This window comes from Rhea americana, unplaced genomic scaffold (assembly GCF_003343005.1).
Source record: "Rhea americana isolate MKP2758 unplaced genomic scaffold, rheAme1 scaffold_275, whole genome shotgun sequence".
Taxonomy (NCBI): Eukaryota; Metazoa; Chordata; class Aves; order Rheiformes; family Rheidae; genus Rhea; species Rhea americana.
The window spans coordinates 954,067-973,230 of record NW_028186396.1 but is presented as its reverse complement, the minus strand read 5'-3'; the positions used below and the strand labels follow the sequence as shown (position 1 = coordinate 973,230).

Here is a 19,164-nt window from a genome sequence, read left to right as displayed (position 1 = left end):
AAGAAGAAGAAGAAGAAGAAGAAGAAAAGAATCAGCAGCCAAGTGAAGGCAGAGAAGTCCTATCAAGGTTCTTTTGGAGAGAAGACTGGCCTATAAGTTTAGCTTTTACCGACCAACACAGAATTCCTCTGTATCTCCCAGCTGCTGGAAAGTTGTCATGATGGCTTACTGAGGAGATTATCAGATATCACAAGTCACAAGACAATAACCCTTAGGAAACCAGGAGTTTTAGTTCAGGTGGTCACCCAGTTGTTTCACTTGTGTAAATCCAGAATATGGCATTTACTCAGAGAGAATCTGTGGAGGTGCCTCAGAAACATTTGGCCCTCGTACATGTAAAGCTTGCTCTCAGGCTTCCCTCATTCCATGTCTTCTTACAGATGCCACAGCAAGGTCTTCCTTCTGAAGAGAATTTGGGACAAAAGTGAATGCGCAATTCGCTACACTACTTAATGGATGGGAAATGGGAAGTTGAGGGAAAAGTGAACCTGTGGATAGTTRGCTGGCCCAGCAGTGCTGTATCCATAGTTCTATTGAATCTACTTAATGCTGTTGTTTAACACTTAGTAGATAGGAGCTGCCCARAGCTCTTGTACAGGTCTTTTAGATTATTAGAACATTACCTTGTTCTCTTATCATTATAAACATATTTTTCTGAAATTCAGCAAGAAAACTACCTAATCATATTTCTCTGTCAGAAGGAAATATAGCTCTTTATACAAAGCTCTTAGATTTTTTTTAGTGTTATGAAGTACTAGATAAAAGGATGCAGCTGAACTGTCCTTATGAAACCAATATTGTGTGTGGCAGAAAATAAAGATGTTAAACAGGCTGCACTGCACAGTGAATAGAGGGGTGATACACCAAACATTCATGTCAAGCTTCATTCAGTAATCTGAGAAGAACACATGCCAAAAAGTCTCATTTACTGATCTTTAGGGCTCTATTTGTCAAAGTTAAATCAGTTCACCCGATACCATTGCATACTCAGGTGGAAGAATGACTTTAATAGCCTACTGTACAGTAATATAGGTCATGACTGTAAATTTGTACTAATGCTCAGGATAAGATTAGAGAACCAGTAAATGTACAGATCTGATTAGATGCAACACTTTCACACTAAAATTTGTATGTATCCAGAGATTTCAAAGGTTTCAAGTTTTTCTAGCATGCTTCTAGTCCTTTGCCTTTGAGCATTAGATTCTTTAATATTGGTACAGTAAATAGACATGGATTATGATAAGTCATCACTGCAGATTAGTTTCCAGTTCCATCCTTTAAACTGTAGAAAACGTGAGGTGTTAAAAATAGACTTTTTATATAACTTTTTTTTTTTAAAAAAAATTTCCTTATAAGTGGCCTTCAGAAGATTTCTCTGCATTTGGACATACTTTGCTCTTTCTGGATAGCAAATGATTGCAACTGTTTTTCCCTTCTTAAGCTTTGCAACCAATATAGTAGCATCACAGCCTTCACTAAGCACATACTGCTGTAAGTATAGCATTATACATGGGAAAGGGGGAATAAACTAACGTCTGAAATATTGCATGCTCTTCTTCCTTATCTTCCAAATGCAAATATCCTTTCCTAAAAGGAAAAAAGGTTGGATTCTTTCTACCCAGATTTGTATTAAGTATTTACATAAACATTCAAGTTTATACAAAGAATTAAGTCACATCCTTGATAGGGGAAACAAAGGGCAAAAAAACTGCTAAACTGCTATACTGTTTTTTTTTTTTCATTCTGAAAGAAAATTAAATCTTCCATAGTGCAATAGCTATCAGATTCTGCAGGAAGGCATATTTTATTCTTTTCTGTTAGTGAATATGAAAGAATACATGATCAGCTTGCTATGAAAACTTGTTTACTAATAGTTAGAAATCTGTATTTCTTTAAAAAGACAGATTAAAAATTGACTGTGTGAGGAGAAAAGGTGGAGAGGATAAATCATAATTGTTTTTGTTTTCATTCATTGTATCTCCATATATCCCTCCCATCACACAATATGCTAACCAGCTTTAGAGACTCCTCATGCTATTTTGAAAATGTCTCAAACTCTTTGCCTTAGAGCAGTATTTTGAGAATCTTTATGAACTTACAGATACCACTTTGATTGTTAAGATCTTTTAGACATTTATAGCTGACTTTTTGTTGTATCCTTGCATCCTACCTTCGTGCTCAAGGGAAGAGGGATTCTGGTATGAACATTCACTAACTAATGTTATAAAGTACCAATAACCACATTAATTTGTGGAAGTGAAGTGTGAGGAGCTCCAGAGAAACCCAATTTTTCAGACAAGCTAACAAACAACAAGCTAATGAGGATTCAGGCAGCTGAGGCAGATGCTCAGAGGACAAAGTAGACAAAGGAGGCTGCAGCTCCCTACATGGGAATGCTTCCAGCAAGGAAAGGGATAAAACAAGGACAAGGGAGAAGAAACTAAACCTGCTTCTTTTCTCTGAAAAGACAGTGAAAAAGTTCTACAAAGCTCCTGAAATGACAAAGGGATCTACCTGGAAGACTGTTTTGGGTTTTTGTTGTTGTTGTTGTTGTTGTTGTTGTTTTCCCCCAACAAATCTCTCTTCATCTCCTGTGCTGTCTAGTGGCTTTAAAAGATGAGTTGTTGTGAGTCCTGCTGCAGCAATGTAAGACTTGGACGCACATGTCTGCCTGCTGTATCACTCTGCAGGTTACCGTTTCACAACAGAGCTGTCAGACATCTCAGGCAGTGAAAGCCAGTGTCCTTGAGAGTGGAAGGGAAAGGAGGCTGTTGAAAATGATCTCAGCTAACACACTGGAGCAACTCAGGAGCAGGCAGATGGTCCCCTGAAACTTTTATTCTGTTGTAGGTTGAGTGCAGCCTATACCACTGCACCGTTTTGTTACTGGTGAAAGCAAATGAAAGCTCAAAAAGCACAGTGTCAACATTGTAAAAAAAATATGTGATGYTTTTTTTTCTGTTGTTAGGAAATCTTGGAAGAAAACAGCTCCAGGGCTTCAACCAGTGGTTTCCACAGCCCAGAGATGTGTTAGACCTGGAGCCTGCCTCAATTTTTTCATCAGAGCTAGGCAGGATTTTTGTATTTTTTTATATTTAAATTTATATTTTACATTTACATGTTGCAGAAACGTTTGCTGTGTTAAGGTATACCTACATATACCTTCAAGATGCCTAGGAAGTGAAAGCTATTTGTCTGTTTTTCTATAACTCTGTGACAAATAGCAGAAACTCTCCCACTGAAGGTTGTCAAGACACATAGTTTGTAATCTCTCAGATACCCACTCTAATTCCTTGGTTCAAAATGAGCCTAATGCAAGTTTTCATCAGTGAAAGCCACATCTGTCTTCAATATTTGTTTGTTSTTCTTCCATTTTCCCACCATCCTCATCTCCCCTATTTCACACCTATGTTTGCTGATAACTGTTTGTTTGCTCATGAATAGCAGAAAAGRAGAAAAGAGCCCTTGATAGCTCCGGCTCAGTCACTCTCCCATGGTTGTAGCTGTGATYAGTGGCTCCTACATCCATCTGCACTGCTGAAGTCCCAGCTAGCGCTCAGAAACAGCAGTCAAGGGTATGGAGCTTGGGGAATAGAGGAGAAGTGCACAGATTACATGAATCTGAAGAAGTCTTGATGYAGCATGTGGCTACAGCATTCACTGCAGCTTTGGCATCTTCCTAAACCATTCTGTTAATAAATAAAGGAGCTACTTTAATTTTATACGTGGGTAATCCACTCATGTTACACAGCATGTAGGACATAAAACTTGGTAGCAGCAGATGGTAAAGTGAGAGTCACTACAGGGGAAGTGTGACTAACAGGAATAGCAGTATCTAAAACAGAGCAAACAAGCACCTGGAAAGTCAGACCAATGGAAATGTAGGATTTTAAGACAATAAACCTTCTCCAAGCATGCAAGCAATAGCTACTTCTATAAAGAGCTAGTCATGAGAGATGAAGATGAGAAAATGAAGGCAAAGCTTTGTAACTATCTTTATGGGGGGGAGAAAGGGGAGACAGGAAGAGACTAAACATCATTGACAAGAATAATGTCAAAAACAAAGAAGCAGGTGATACTGAAAAACAGAAAAAAGCAAAAGGTTTTGTTTTACTTATTTATTTATTTTTACCTAACATGTAGAAGCACAGAGAGAACAGTGGTTCACAAGACAAGAAGACTGGCATGAGAACTCATGAGAACTTTAGTACTTTTGGCAAACATTCAAGATTCCCCAATCAAAAAATCACATAATTTGGAGGACTTTGAATACCTCTGGCAAAGATTTTATAGGGTCAGGAGAACAGATTTCACCCTAAAGAAACTGTCTAAACTAATCATGACAGTGATCCAGGGGAGATTAACATACCTACTTAAAGTGAAAAATAATTATTTGCATAGTCCTGACAAAACCATAGCAATTAATAGAAGAAATACTGAAGATGTTGCAGTCAAACCTAGAAGAGGTCAAGAGCAAGCCTGTGTGGTTTTAATGATAAGAATGACTATTAGTCCACATCCCTGAAATGAACTAGCAATCTAGAAGATATTTGTCTATGAATATCTTCTAGATATTCTTGTATGACTTCTAGAAAACCATGATTAGAAGCTTGTTCTTTGCTAAGTACACAGTATTTTCCATATGCTACAATAAATTTCACCTGCAGCATAGTACAAAATCTGAGCACAAATCATCTTTACCTAAACAGTCAGAAAACAACAGAAAGATCTAGTCAGAAGAAAAGATAAACAAGAGATTGACAGATGTTAAAGAATATATGTAAGGGATCCCTCTTATGTCATGCTTAATCATCCTTTCTATTTTATCAGGTACTAAATTTTAACACTGAACAGAGACTGACAGCTAGAGACCTGCCAGTGAGAGTCAAACGCATAGAGAAATGCCTGAAGCCATTACAAGAATGTTAAGGAATAAAAGTGGCATAAATATGAACCTATTATACAGGTGAGCAGATGGTCACCCACAGCAAGGGCAAGAGACCAAAAGCCCAGGCTGCAATGGGCTGTAAGTCACAGAAAGCAGCTACAGATTCAGGATGAGAGCAGAAGAGAGAAAATCAAAGGCGATTGTGGAGTGTAGTAGAAAGTGTCAAACACTGATGGGCTATACAAATCCTGGGGAAACTCTTGAAAACCCTCAATTAAGTACTAAGGAATGAGTCAGAAGAAATGAGACAAATGTGTTTCCCAGCAGTAGTATGGCAGTGAATGGGTGGAGACAATAACAAGGGGGAAGCAAGAACCTTGGCCCTAGCAGTGCACTACCAAAGGTCAAGGATATTACCACTATGGTTCAAAAGGTTAACATGGTGGGAGATGGCATATCCCTTGCACAGTGTAGACACTAGCTAGCTTCTTCTACCACCCCTTAAGTCAGCAAGCACGCATTTACTAGAGGAGCAGAAATAGCAGATGAAAATCTACAGCAGCTTGCTAGGAGTTTGACAGAATTATCATAGCTTGTAGGAAGGAAGAAGAGATTCCACACCGGCTTAGGAAGAGGCACAGAGATCTGACCTGTATGTATACAGTTGGAGTGCTTTCTGTGAAAAGTAACTATTGCTTCAGTTCTACTGTCACGAAGTTCATAGACACTGTCAAGCAAGCAAAGCATAATATCTGGGCAATCCCTCCCCTTGCCTTTACTAGTGGAAGCAGCTGTTGCAGTATGTTCTCCTCCTCTCTTGTTTCTAGATCAAGCCTAGCCAAATGTTGCTACTTACACTAACCTTTTCTGACTATCCCAAACTGTCCAGAAAGACTCTGCCTTCCTAAATCTATTTCTCCATCATTCCACCTTCTGCTCCTCTCCTTCSTCTTTCTTACCCTGTTAATCAAGTACCTTTTTCCTGCAATACTGGTCTCCTGATTTTGTTTATTTTACCTTTTTTTGGTACTTTTGAGGGTGGCTGAGGGAAGGAAGACTAGAGTGCACACAGATCCTCTTGGAGGATACCTCAGAAATCAGTCAGAAACACAGTGAACTTAAAATCAGCATGATAATCAAATCTTCACTCACTTCAAAAGGCCTTTATAACAAAAGGCTACTCCTGTCCAGAGCTGGGACTTCTACTTCTGGTGTAAATCTGAAAAAAGAAAGTGCCTCAGAAGCAGAGGATTCAAGCCTTCATTTTACAGTGTAGTATGTAGATTCTGTCACTTCAGAAAGTAAAATCATGTGAAAGGTGGGTTCAGAAAATCTGTTTTACACTAGAACARTTTTCCTAATACTTTCCTTTGCTTTTCAATCTGTAGTAGCACGTGCACATTAAATGAAATTTGTGTGCATTTCTCTAATTAAATGCTGTAGTCATTTATGCAAATTTGCTGCCATTTCCACAGCTGGAAATTTGCCAGTGAGGCCTTATGTGCAGTGAAAGCAGTTCACCAACATTAAAGCTTGTTCTGATTCTTGCATTGCACATGCAAATCTTTTCCCCTTATGTTAGCTGCAAAGTCTTGCACTGGCCTTATTCTTATGATTTTTCTTAAATTTCTGCTGAAATTGCACAGAATCTGTGCAGTTCACAAGATCATAACTCAAAACAAGATTTGACTTTTCACACAGAAAACTGRCTTTGAACACAGAAAAGCTTATTTAGACGCTACAACACTGACAACTACAGTAAAACTTTCTGTGCTGCTCTCAAGAGTCTTCTGASTGTCCTCTTTATGGGGAATGTCATGGACTTTTAACAAACATTTCTTTAATTTTCCAGCAATATGTCAAGCTCTGTATTTCCCCCAACGAGGAAAACAGCTTTTCAGCTATGTCCAGAATAGTGCATCATGTGTCTAAGTCAGCTGCAACCATGCTAGCCACAATCAATAGACAGATGACTGTAGCAAAAAATGGGATTCTCAAATGTTTTTCAAATATATACAAATAAAAACCAGTATGCTTGAAAAAGATAAAAGGTTTCCTGATGAGTTTTACTTTTTGCTTTTTATAAAATGTTCCTAAAGGCTGTAAAGTGCTCTTAATCATAATTTTAGTACAGCTCCTTAAAAACCTCATGCAGGCAACCCAAACTTTTCAATAATATATTACTGTCAGGTTTAATGTTTTGTTAGTGAACAGTAATGTCTGATTTAGAAGTACGAATCCATATCTACTTGATAATGTAGAGACTTAAGCAGGGTTTCCTAAGGATACTCAGTTCACCATAAAATAATAAAAAGAAATTTCAGACATTCTTTATGAGCACACAGGCTGTCTGGCAAAATCAAGAAAAGAATATCGCTGTTACACAAGGTAAGGTTTTGGTAATGTTCGGCCAAATTGCACRGTTTCAAGTTACATGATCATTCACAGGGCAGTGTCTAATAAAACACTTAATGTCTGTGCGCTTTCTGCTAAGTGGTAGTGTTTGTTCTGAAAGGCTTTAGAAAGAGTCGAATGTCTGCAGATTAGAAGACTGGACAGGAGAAAGGTATAGGTGCAGAAGAAACGTACATGTCCTGAAGCTCTTTGTTGAGTTGCAGTAACTAATAGAAGAGCAAGAAGTTTTGCTGTAGATACTCAAGTCTCCAATCCCCCAAAAGAAAAATTCAGTGGGTGCAATAACTTGTTCTCTGAGCCAAAAAGTATTCAAACAATAAAACTGCAAAGGTTACTACCAACAGGAGGTCTGCCTTCTATACAAGCAGAGTGATGGAATGTAGGCAGTGGGGTGTCTTAAGTGCTTCAAGCTATTTAATAGAGAAATAAATTGCTTCCATGGTATGATTCTACCTGCGTGGTAATCAGAACAGAACTATCACAGTTAAAAGCAGTGGCTCATACAGCTTGATATAGCTGTCAGCTAGGCTTTTAAAATTAAAAGATCTAATGTATGCATGACCTTTTTTGGCTGAATTCAGAGACTGTACTGGCCTAGATGGTCCTTCARTATCAGGTATTCATGTATTATAAAAAAGTTTCTGCTTTGCTTTTTAATTCAGGTATTCAGAGCTTCTCATTTGTCTCAAAAATCTGTTAAAAACTGAATTAAGTAAATCTGTTAAAATTTAGAGTTAAAATTCAAATACTAGCATGACTTCTATTAACCAGAATGTTTTTTTTAAAAAAAATTGCCTTTTGCATTGCTGTTTCCTTCCAAAACTCAGATTCTTAACAATGCAATCAGTCTAGACTTTCCATACTGCTGCAATTAATTGAATTTTTCCATGTAGACTATATTTAAAGCAATTAAGGCACAATTAAGTTCTATTGTTACCAATAGTTTCCAATTGTTCTGCAATAGACTACAGACAGGTTGAAATAAGTAAATGGAGCCATTATGAGAGCAAAGGTAGCTCACCTAATTACACTTCTGGTAGACTCATTCTTCTCTATTACCTTACAGGAATTCATTTCAGAAATATTGAATGGCTGTCATGACTCAGTGGCATAAGAAAGAATGTACCCATATCAAGATTTCTCTTGTATAGACAGACTATGAATGTATTTTGTAGAGTATGAATGTCATTGCTCTTTAATAAAAATTTTGAAGGTGGTCAGCAGGCCTTAAAAGGGTGCCCTTGGCACCCTTGATTTCACTACTTACTCARTGTTGCCAGGAATTTATGGAAATCTTAGAAGTTCACAGGCATTTGATAAAATCTCTTGGTCTATCTTCATTTGCTCTGTACACATTCCCTTAACACATTCCTTTAGATTAATGAAATCATCACAAGACTGACATTGTGCTTGGGCTGTCATTGCCTTCCCAGAGCAGCACAAGTAGCTGTGAGACAGTTTAACTGGCAAGTGCATCCAAGCTGCATTGCACTGTTCTAGTACACCAATAAATCTGTCTTTAAAGGAAAAATGGTTTTAAAACTGATAGTATATGACAGATTATTGGAAATAACACATTATGGCATTCTCAGAGGGTTTCTGCTTAGTGTCTTGTGTTAAAAAGCTGTCTTATATGTTAGAAATCCAATAAAGCACCTAACTCCTATGAAAAAGGTAAGATTTCAGGGACATTTCTGTCACTAACTTCTGCTCTTGACTGTTTTAGGCAACTCCCTGCACAGGGAAGGGCTGATAATCTCAATTTTAATAACAACCAGTCAAAACCCTGTAAAGCTCACTCTAGTTATCCCATAGCAACCCATTTAAAAAATCAAGGAAGCGTTATTATAACTCTGTTCTTACTAATGCCCAGATTTTCCAAATGTCTGGAAAATCTAAAATGATGGACGGCTTGACTCCTGAGTGAGGCCATGAACAGCATACAAAGCTTCCTCATTGTATGTTTATTTCATACAACAAAGTCTGAATGGGGTTTTAAATGAATAGTGTTTACCTTAATGCTGAGGGCGTGAAGGATTTCAACATCCTTAAACTTTTTTTAAAAAAAAAAAAAAAAAAAGGCTTGTTAGGATTCCATGTATCTAGTGAATGAAGTAAGGTTATGAGAGATCAATAGAGCCACATCTAGGGCTGGTATAAACTCRTATAAGCTTTCAGTTTATGTTGGCTTCACAGTTGAGGCTTTGGTCCTTTACGGGCAACTTTAAAGGAAGCAAAACAATACAGAAGAACTGATCACCCAAATAAAGTATTTTAACGGCTGCATTTATTTCCTGCAGAGTAAATCGCCCTTGATATCCCTAAGTCATTGACTGCTCCTTTCTGATACAAGGTGATTTTCTCTCCTATTGCAGAAGTTTGAAAAAAGACAGATTGCTTTAACTGATTCTGCTCTGATTCTACTCTGAAAGCTAAGTCATTATGTATCCTACCTGCAACAAAAGAAATAATGCCACTTGCCTTCTGCAGAAAAAAAAATGCATGTTTATCTGCACCCTCTTATATGATAGCCTTCTTTCAAAACAGACGTTTGGTAATAGCTCCGGAAGATACAACAAAAAATTCTCAACTCCTATTGGAATCTCAAGATGCTTCTCTGGCCTCCCAGTGCCTGAGTTGCCCCAGGGAATGTCCTCTTGATCCTGAGAGGGGAACAGAAATACTTACATGGGGAGTGGGAAGCTCCTGAACTAGCAAGAGACTTTACCAGAAGCAAAGTCCAGGTAATTTCTGGGCCAGTTATGTCAGGCTTTTGAGGCTAGGAAAAAAAAAAAAAAAAAAAAAAAAAAAAAAAAAGTGGTCTTGCTTCATCAGAGGACAGACATCAGTAGAATCACTGAAGTGATGTAGCCTTTGTTTTGTGCCATGTCCAGCAGCCTGGGAATTTCTGGAGAAAAGTTCCTAAAACCTAAGCACAAATCCTGTCGGGAGCAGAGGAACAGGGAGGTGGAACAGCTTGGAAATTACCTTTTTTCTTCTAGAGGCAAGTGTGTGGAGTTTGAAATGGCTATAGTCAACATTCAGTAGGACTGCTCCAATATAAGTGTAATAAACCAAACATTTCTTCCCTCAGTTATTTCTTTCTGTGCTCTCTTTCCAAGATACTCCTCTGTGCACAAGGGGATTTCTCTGATAATTACTCCTGAGTACCCAGCGGAATAAGTGGTAATTACACTGTCTAAACATAGAAATAGAATCCTTTATGCTATGAGTTCCATAACTGACAGTAAGCCTTACTCCAAATTTCTAAGGATTTTCATAAGGGCTTTCAGTTTTCATATTCCTGTAGTATTACAAAATTGAAGATACACACAGAGCAGTATGAACTTTCTTGCTTTGCAGCTTATATGAAATACTTATCTCTTAACAAATGTAATAAACAGTTGCTGTATCTACCCTGAGTTTCCTTTCCTCAGCTGCAGAGTGAGACAGCAGATGTTCTGCAAGATGAAATCCTTCCATGATTACAGGATTGCTCACAGAGCCGTAATACCTACCCACCCCCAAGAGAATGAGTCAGGCAAGCAAATAGAATATTATTCTTATTTCCTACCAGCACAAATAGAAATCATAACATTGTTAGTAAACCCAAATGAAGGGAAAGAACCAGATGCAAAATTGGCAGAAGGACCTTAAACCTGTGGTGTGATTGCCTGAGACATCATCTAGAATACCAAGGATATTACTTCTGTTGGAAAAAGACCCACTCCTTCACCACTCAGTATTATTGCCAAGCTAAAAGATCTCAGGAAGAATAAAAACATGCAAAATGCTAAAGGGCAAACTCAGATCTTGGCAGTAGTAGGTACAGCTTGTACCACCATCCTAGAAGGTCTGCTCAATGTCAGTTCACAATATTCTACTCCTTCATAGCTATGTACTAACTTTTACACTTAGTTCCAGCAAAATAATTTTATCAGACTGACTTGCTGAATTAAAGATTCTAAAATTTTTTGTCATACCTTGGACCAAGACACCAAATACAAATCCTCTGTCTACAGTTCAGGCCCTAAATACATCCAAGAGTTAATATTATCCTGCTCCTACACCCTAAATAATTTCATGGAATCAATGAGAGTTTTGCAAGGACAGTGTCTGATATCTGCAAATGAAACATGAAATCCAATCAAAGTAAGCATGGAACTAAAATTACCACACATACTTCAGCTTCAGTAAACATATTTTTGTTTTGCACCACAGGATGTATACTTTGTATTTCTCGTAGACTTCAGCTTAGAAGATTCTCCATTGAATTTAATGCTAGCAAAAGAAAAGGACTGGTAACTTTGACTTCAACCAATGGTTAAGCCAGATGAGTGATCATTGTTCACATATTTACTGYAAACAACATCGCATTTCTTGGATTTTCAGTCTTGTACTTTTTTTGAGTAAGTTGCCCATCATGCTAAACTAGATAACGGTTTGCATACAGCTAGATTCACACTGACTGGTTTCAGTTGTGGAAAAAGGCAGAATATGGACCCACAACAGATTATATAGAGCTCTGTCCCACTGTGCCAATAAGATCTTTGCTCGCTATCTTGGGAAGATAAGTATAGTTCCACCACACGGCATGTGTGTTCTATCCATACTATCAACTCATTTCAAAACATAAGTCCCTATAGTGCTATTCTAGCATCATATTAAATATAAATGTATTTTCACCTCAATTAGCCAAACATTGCATTAAGACTAGATGCAAACTATCCCCACAAATAAGTAAACAAGTTTTTTTTTCTCCCCATCAAGTATAGCCTAGATAAATATAACTACACCTGCAATTAAGGATTGTTCTTTTCTTCCTCCTCCAAAGAATACATTGCCAGGAAAGGAATGGGCTAAGTCCCTCCGTATACTCCAGAGCACAGCCAGAGCACACAAAAGGGAGTAGTGCCACTCTGAAGACTGGATAGCCTGTAGGCTCCAGCATCCTTGAAGGAAACCATGCTCCTGAAATGCTCTATAGTGCAGACCAACGTTCCCCACAGCTCCTTTTGATGTATATTCTATGCTGCCAGACTTGCAAACCTCTGAAATGGTTGGCCATTGCTGTCCAAGACAAAAGGTGCACGGCCAGAAGATTTGGAGTGGTAAAAGTTTTTGGGCAGGGCTGAGGATGATGTGGACTGCTCCAGTGAAATCATGCCTCTGACTGCCCCAGGATATGCACTGTGCTCTGTGTTGAGAATTGCAGCAAGAAATTTTACCTTCACACAGCTGAGCAACTCCCATCACCTTCATCATCACTTCATGCCAGTTTAAGCAGGAACCGAAAGAAGTATCCCTGCTCTCCCCTCTCCTGCCTGTACATTCCAGAGCCAACCAGACTGGGATTTGAACCTAGCTAAAACCTATTTCTTTTTTTAATCCTCTGGATTAGTTTTAAATGATGTCAGTTCGCTTATCCAATTCACCAAGTACCTGCACAGATGCTGCTGCCAGCAGAGCAGAGGCAGGGCAGTGCAGGTATGGGAATGGGTGGCTGTGGACTGTGGGGGGGAGAAAAGTGAGAGAGAATCATTTCTTTGAGGTACAGTGACAGCTTATACTGGCTTAAAGCTATTGTGAAACTACAACGAAGTCACCAAAGGTCTTCATTATATCTGTATGTATGACTATTATCCTGCCACATTATATTTACAGTACAACAGATTCTAGCCTTTTTTTAATAATGGTAATAGTACATTTTATAGATGTAGCTAAAATAGTGCAAGAAATGCATGGTTTTAGGATACTCAGGTGGAACCCATAGGTTGTTTTCATTCTGTAAAATTCAACAGACAGCATAACAGCTCAGTGTTTCCTGAAATACTAAAATTCTGGTTCTACAAACACCTAAATATGAGTAAGCTCACCGGTTTCTGAGACTTAAATTTTGCGGTTACGTGCAAATGTTTCTAGAATCTCTGTCTGTCACAGCAGCAATAGCCGGTGACAATAGCTGGCTTCGAAACCTTTACCCACAGTCACGGCACCTGCTGAAGCAAGTACCATTCACAGCATGACACAGCTATCTATGAAATAATTTAACCACATCAAGCATAGTCAGCAAAGTGCAGGACTGTAATTTGGAGAAAGTGACTCCACACTGTCACTGTTCGAGCTACGCACTGTGCTGCAGTGCTTTTCCTTTCTCTTGCAAAAATAAGGGCGTTTTCTCAGCTATGTCAAAGTATCCAGTGTTAACCACATGTGTTTACAGTTTATAGAAAAATGAATATTTTAWTTTTTTTTAAGAAGGCATTTTAATCTTCAAGAGTTCAGCAAATACTGTGAAAAGTAGTATCAGCAACATTGTTAGGYGCCCTCATCACAGGTAATTAACTTCCAAAAGCCTCGCTGAGCTACCGCAGCTACTGCAGGAAGTGGTGGGGGATGAGTCCCCTTAAATCTAGATCATTCCACTTAAAACGAGCATAAAATAGTTGATCGTTCTTTAACTTGATCAAACACTTCAGAAACTGATTCTGTTCAGTGAGTGTGTATACTGAAGAAACCAGAAAAGTTAGCTAGCCACACAAGAAGCTGAAATGATCATTGACCCTGATATTTGCAGCATGAATTTGAGTGCTGAAGCTTAAYATTCTTGTTATATGTGGTTGCGCATAAACTATGTATGAAGATACTGTTACAGGAGAAGAGCTTCAGGAGTTTTAAAGGCTACGTAAATCCAAACTTTCACAGCTGCAGCTTGAATGCATATCAGCTGGGTACAACTGTCTCTCTGGTATCGGTGTATTTAGTATCCAGGTTGCAAATGAACCAGAGCCTGCCTTTCCTCAGCACTCCTGGCAGCAGCGTGATGCCCAGGAGGGTGCGGAGCAGAGGGCATGCTGCACACTAGGCCCTTTTCTACCCACTGGGCTGCTTTCCACTGTAAGCTGTTTAGACATTTTTCAAAGGCAAAAGTCCTAAATTCATTTTAATTTACATATGCTTGTAATAATCGTTACTCTGGGAAACTGGAAGTTTTTGTACAAAGGAGATGTGCACCATTAGAAGAATCCTGACTTCTAAACCTTCCTAAATAACTTAGCARTGAATGCTTTTCTTCTTCTGAGAACTTTAAGTAATGCATAGAATATTACTTTCAGCTGCATATTGAAAGTTCTTGGAAAAACAAAAATTCTTGGCCTAATAAAATCTAGGAAAGACTGGCAATGAGCAAAAGAAAATCAGCTGTGGCCAGAAAATAGTCCCAAAATATTTTGGAATCACATATTTATTATTCCTTGAATTTACAGAAAATAACTCTCAAGTAACATAACTCCCCGTTATGATATTTATGATAACCTTGGCTCARTGCTAGCATACAGCAATTATTGGCCCTGACTTTTATATCTCTTAATTCAGTTTCATTGGTCCAACATTGACCAGTGAAGTCACTACTTACTTAAAGTAAAAAGATCACTTTCCAACTCATATTTAAAGTGCATAACCACTTGCTATATTTGTAGTGCAATGGAAAAAGCTGTGATAGTCATATGGTAATTAACAACTCAGTCTCTACCAAGTGCTACACAAGCTGTGGAGCTTGCTGTTCAGAAGGGTAATAAACAGTTCTTTTAGTCCAGTCAAAGTGATAAGAATAGCTGTGATTCTAAGGCACTGTGGCATAAGCTTGTCACTAAATGTGGTCTTCCAGAGACTGTTTTGACCACAATAGAACTATTATTTAGCCAGCACAGTCGCTGGTCATGTGCTTTTGTTGCCATAAACTGGGAGAATTAGTGGAATTAGAGATTACTGTAGAAATGTGAATGTACTTTATGATTGTCTGTAGTAATTCTGTACATCTCTTATGTCTGTGTTCTTATAGCCGCTTGGGCACTGAAGTAGCTGAAATGAGAAAGAGGCAGCAGCCACAAAACGAAGGAACATCAGCTGTGTCTCAAGCACCTGGAAACCAAAGGCCCAACAACACATGTTGCTTTTGTTGGTGCTGTTGCTGCAGCTGCTCATGGTATGTCATGTAGTCTGCTTGGTTCCGTATGCGACGCAGGTAAACAGCGAGAATGGAAAGGGCCAGCCACTGGGAAAATGCAAACTGCTGGGAGACGATTTCTCCCAAGAGGCACATTTTCACATTTCAAACGAAAACTTTTCTAAACGTTCCCTGATTTGGTTGGGCATATTGTGATGAGGAAGAGGAAAGAATGGCAAATTCAAGCTATCTTTGCCTTACTTAAACCATAACCAAATGAGAAAATTTAATTCATAAAAATAATATATGTGGATGAGAGATTTGATATTGAACATTTTATATTTTGCATTCAAAATATTTTTCCCACTTTTTTTTTTTTTAATTGCTGTTCCCTGCCTTCAGGAGGGAGAGAGAGAAATGATCATAAATATGAATATATGGTCACTCATTTTATTACTTAGTTGTTAAGTAAGATGCATGCTGCAAATCTGAGATCATAAGCRTTAAATTCCATATCATCTTTTAATTGGTAAAGCATAATTTTAGTGGAAAACAGGCTAGAGAACTGTGGCTACTTGTCTCTTCCTAAACAAAGAGTTGCTTTGGAAAGTTAAAGAATTTAAAAYGCTTTCAGAAATAAATTCTGAATTTTTAAATTCTCATCATCTTGAGAGCCAGGAAGTCTTTACTTCTTATTTTAATAAACACAAGTAGTGTTGAAAAGTACTGTTCAGAGTATTACTGCTCAGAGTCTCTGTGTCCAGTTACATACACAGTTAGGTCTTTTTGGAGTKACCACTCTTGTATACATTTGTATTACTTTCTACTTGAATCAGCCATTTGGCCTCAATCTAAAATTGAACACCGTTTGCCCTCAAYATATCTAGAAATACACATCAGCCTGTATGCACCAAACACCAGAAGGAGCAGCTTTTTCYGTTATTCTGCCTTGCCACATCCTGGAGGCATAAGTAGCACCAGGATGGACCTGCTGGATCTGTTGCTTCCAATTTCACCTGGAGGCAGAGGATATTTGGAAGAAGGATGAGTGAGTGGTCATGATTCCACAAAGACACTTTGCAATGTGTTCATTCCATGCAGAAAAGGAAAGTGTCTTAAATGGAAAGAGAAGGGAGTTTTGGGGGTTTGTGGTTTTTTTGGGTTTGTTTGTTTGTTTTTTGTTTGTTTGTTTGTTTTTTGCCACTGCTGACTTCTGCTTTGTGACAAGGGCATTAAGTAGAGCACCTATCCTATTACAGACTAAAGGTCCATTTAGCTCTGTACCGTAGCTTTGGATGTGACCTGTAGCAGATGCTACAAAGAAAGGATAAAATAACTGGGCATCCATATCCTAGTCCTTCCCTCAGCAATACTTCTCACAACTTCTGGCAATCTGCAGCTTAAGGATTTCCTGACCCAGAAGTTATATCTGTGTGTTTTATACAAGCCCTTGATGGAATTTTCACTCATTAATATGCCTGACCATTTTATGAAGTGACTTCCTGAACTCACCTAAACYTTTGGCATCTAGTTTCCCATAGCAATAAATTATATAACTTAATTGTGCACTTTTTGAAATATTACTCCCTTTTATTTGTTTTAAACTACTATCTGAGAATTTCATTTGATGCTTTCTTATTCTTTTGATTGTGAGGAACAGCAAATAACTTTTCCAAGAACGACCATCTTTTTTTATAAAGCTCTCTCATATGCCCTTTCAGTTGTGCTTTCTTCCACAGTCTCATCTATTTAATCTCTGTTAGACAGAAACTGATCCAGACCCTGGTTTATCCTCACCACTCTTCTGTCTATCTACCTACCTTGTATTTATCTATTTTCCTTGCCTACTGTACTACCTCCAGTTTGAGATGTGTAACCAGACTGTTGCAGTAGTCAAGACTTGGGTGCACTGTGGGCTTATACAGTGGCATACCAATGTTTTCTGTTTTCTCTTGATTTTTTACCAATTTCTAGCATTCTGCTTGCATTTTAACCATATCTGAGATGATATTTTCATATCCATCATGACTGCAAGATCTCTTTACTGAGTGGAAATAAAGCCCATCATTGTGCATGAATAGCTAGGGTTGTTTTTTTTCCCTTGCATACTAGAACATGAATGCCCGTAAAAGTATCAGTCTAATTTATAAAACTTAAAGATTTTATTTTTTAAGTAWACCATAGCTCAAGAGCACTTATTTGACAAATATATTCTGTTTTGAAGCTTTAAARGGTTCTGTGATTCTGGGAGTGCCTCCACAGTGATATGCAATACCATTATATGCTTGTACAGCCTAGGCCTATTTAATCTATATTTGAGCAATTATTGCTTTAAAATGTAGGGTGCTCCTTCAGCTGCTTTAGTAATTGTTTTTTACTGTTTATATCYTGGCATTGTGGTGTTGAATAAGGTGTGGGGAGGTTATTGTCRTTGTTATTGTTGTTGTTGTCTTGGTAGATTAGACTGAGCATAGAGAAATCACATCTATTTAAGTATTTTCATGTATTAAGTTAGAAACCTGGGTCAAAGGGGGTAGTGACATTATTTGTATCCTCTAAAATCAAAAATACAGARCAGATTATCTAATAAGTCTCTGAGCTCTGTCTTTTGTGATTGTATAKTTGAAGCTCCAAGTGATGGAGGAGAGATGGGACCAAACTTTGAAAAAGTCAATATAACACCTTTCAGAATCTGAGTTAATTTATAATTTGTTCTGATGCCAAATTTGTCTGGCAAATTTAAACTGTCTAGGTGAAATACAAATTACTGCTCTTGCCTCAATTGTTCACACTAAAAAAATTACAAAATAATTTTTAAAATCTACATAATAAACTTGTCCAGTCACTCATTATATAGATGATTCTAGGCAGATAATTCTCTAGGGCCTTATAATAGTAAGGCATATTAGATAATCGTATTGACTCCTCTGGCCTTAGTGTAATTATTTGCTTTCCCTAGTTTCGTAAGTTTTTGTGTTTGGAGTAGCATAATTTTCTCACAAACAYCTCTTTGGAAAAGTTGCTCACTTCATTAATGGTGAGGATAGTGCTTTAACTGCCAGTATCAAGATTAGCAGACTTTTTTTCTGTTCTTCTACAAGCCTGTGTGATTGTAGACAACTCTTATATCACTAACTTCTCAGGGCCTCAGCTTCCTCACTATTCTCAGAAAAAAAAGACCTACAGCTTGCTTATCTTGAAAGATGGGGTTATGTAGCTTTTAACAGAAACTATCACTTCTATCTGTTTGAAGAGCTAGTTCRTTGTTCATTGTTCATATCTCTAAACAATGCATTACAATTCTAAAAATATTTTTTTGTGAATCCTATGATGTTTGTTTACTTTTGCTCTACCTTYTGTTAAAAATCAGAATAGGCATTAATTCTTCTGTTTGCATAACAGCACAGGCAAATATTCACACTTTTGTTTGGGGAAACAGTACCTTGACTAATAGAGACTTATTAGCAGCAACAGGTGGTATCCAAAAATTATTCAATAAATCCTAATATAAAGATTTTTTTCTCTGATAATTCCTTCTTAAAGGTAAAAAAAAAAAAAAATTGAAGCATGTTTCCAGCAGCACTGATGATTTTAAGGACCATTAACTGCTCAGCTTACAAGGACAAAGCAGAGCTGACTACCAAGGTTTGCTCAAATTGGAAGAAGTGAAGAATAAACTGCCTCCTTAAGTTGGCCATTTTTTTGGAATAAGTATGGCCTAGATGTTGTCCAGCTAGCTTAGGCCCTGAAATGGTGCCGAAGCATCAGTATCCAAGGAAGCAGTCCTCYTTTGCGGAGAAAAGTGTTTCTGAAGTCCCCCACAGGAAAAGCTTGTCTGCCTGCTTCAGAGGTGGATAAGATCTCCCTCCAGAGGTCTTCTAAAGCATCTTCCTCTCTCTGTTGATCAGATACAGCT

The 19,164-nt window shown here is 37.9% G+C and overlaps 1 protein-coding gene across 1 annotated transcript in view; it reads left to right on the top strand.

The window, feature by feature from the left end:
• Positions 1–19,164, top strand: part of RGS17 (regulator of G protein signaling 17) — a 74,222-nt gene that overhangs the window by 32,174 nt on the left and 22,884 nt on the right. The window contains exon 2 of the mRNA XM_085308432.1: positions 15,144–15,287. Coding sequence (XP_085164558.1) covers positions 15,169–15,287 — 119 coding nt within the window. The 5' untranslated portion in view covers positions 15,144–15,168. The remainder of the gene's footprint in view (positions 1–15,143; positions 15,288–19,164) is intronic.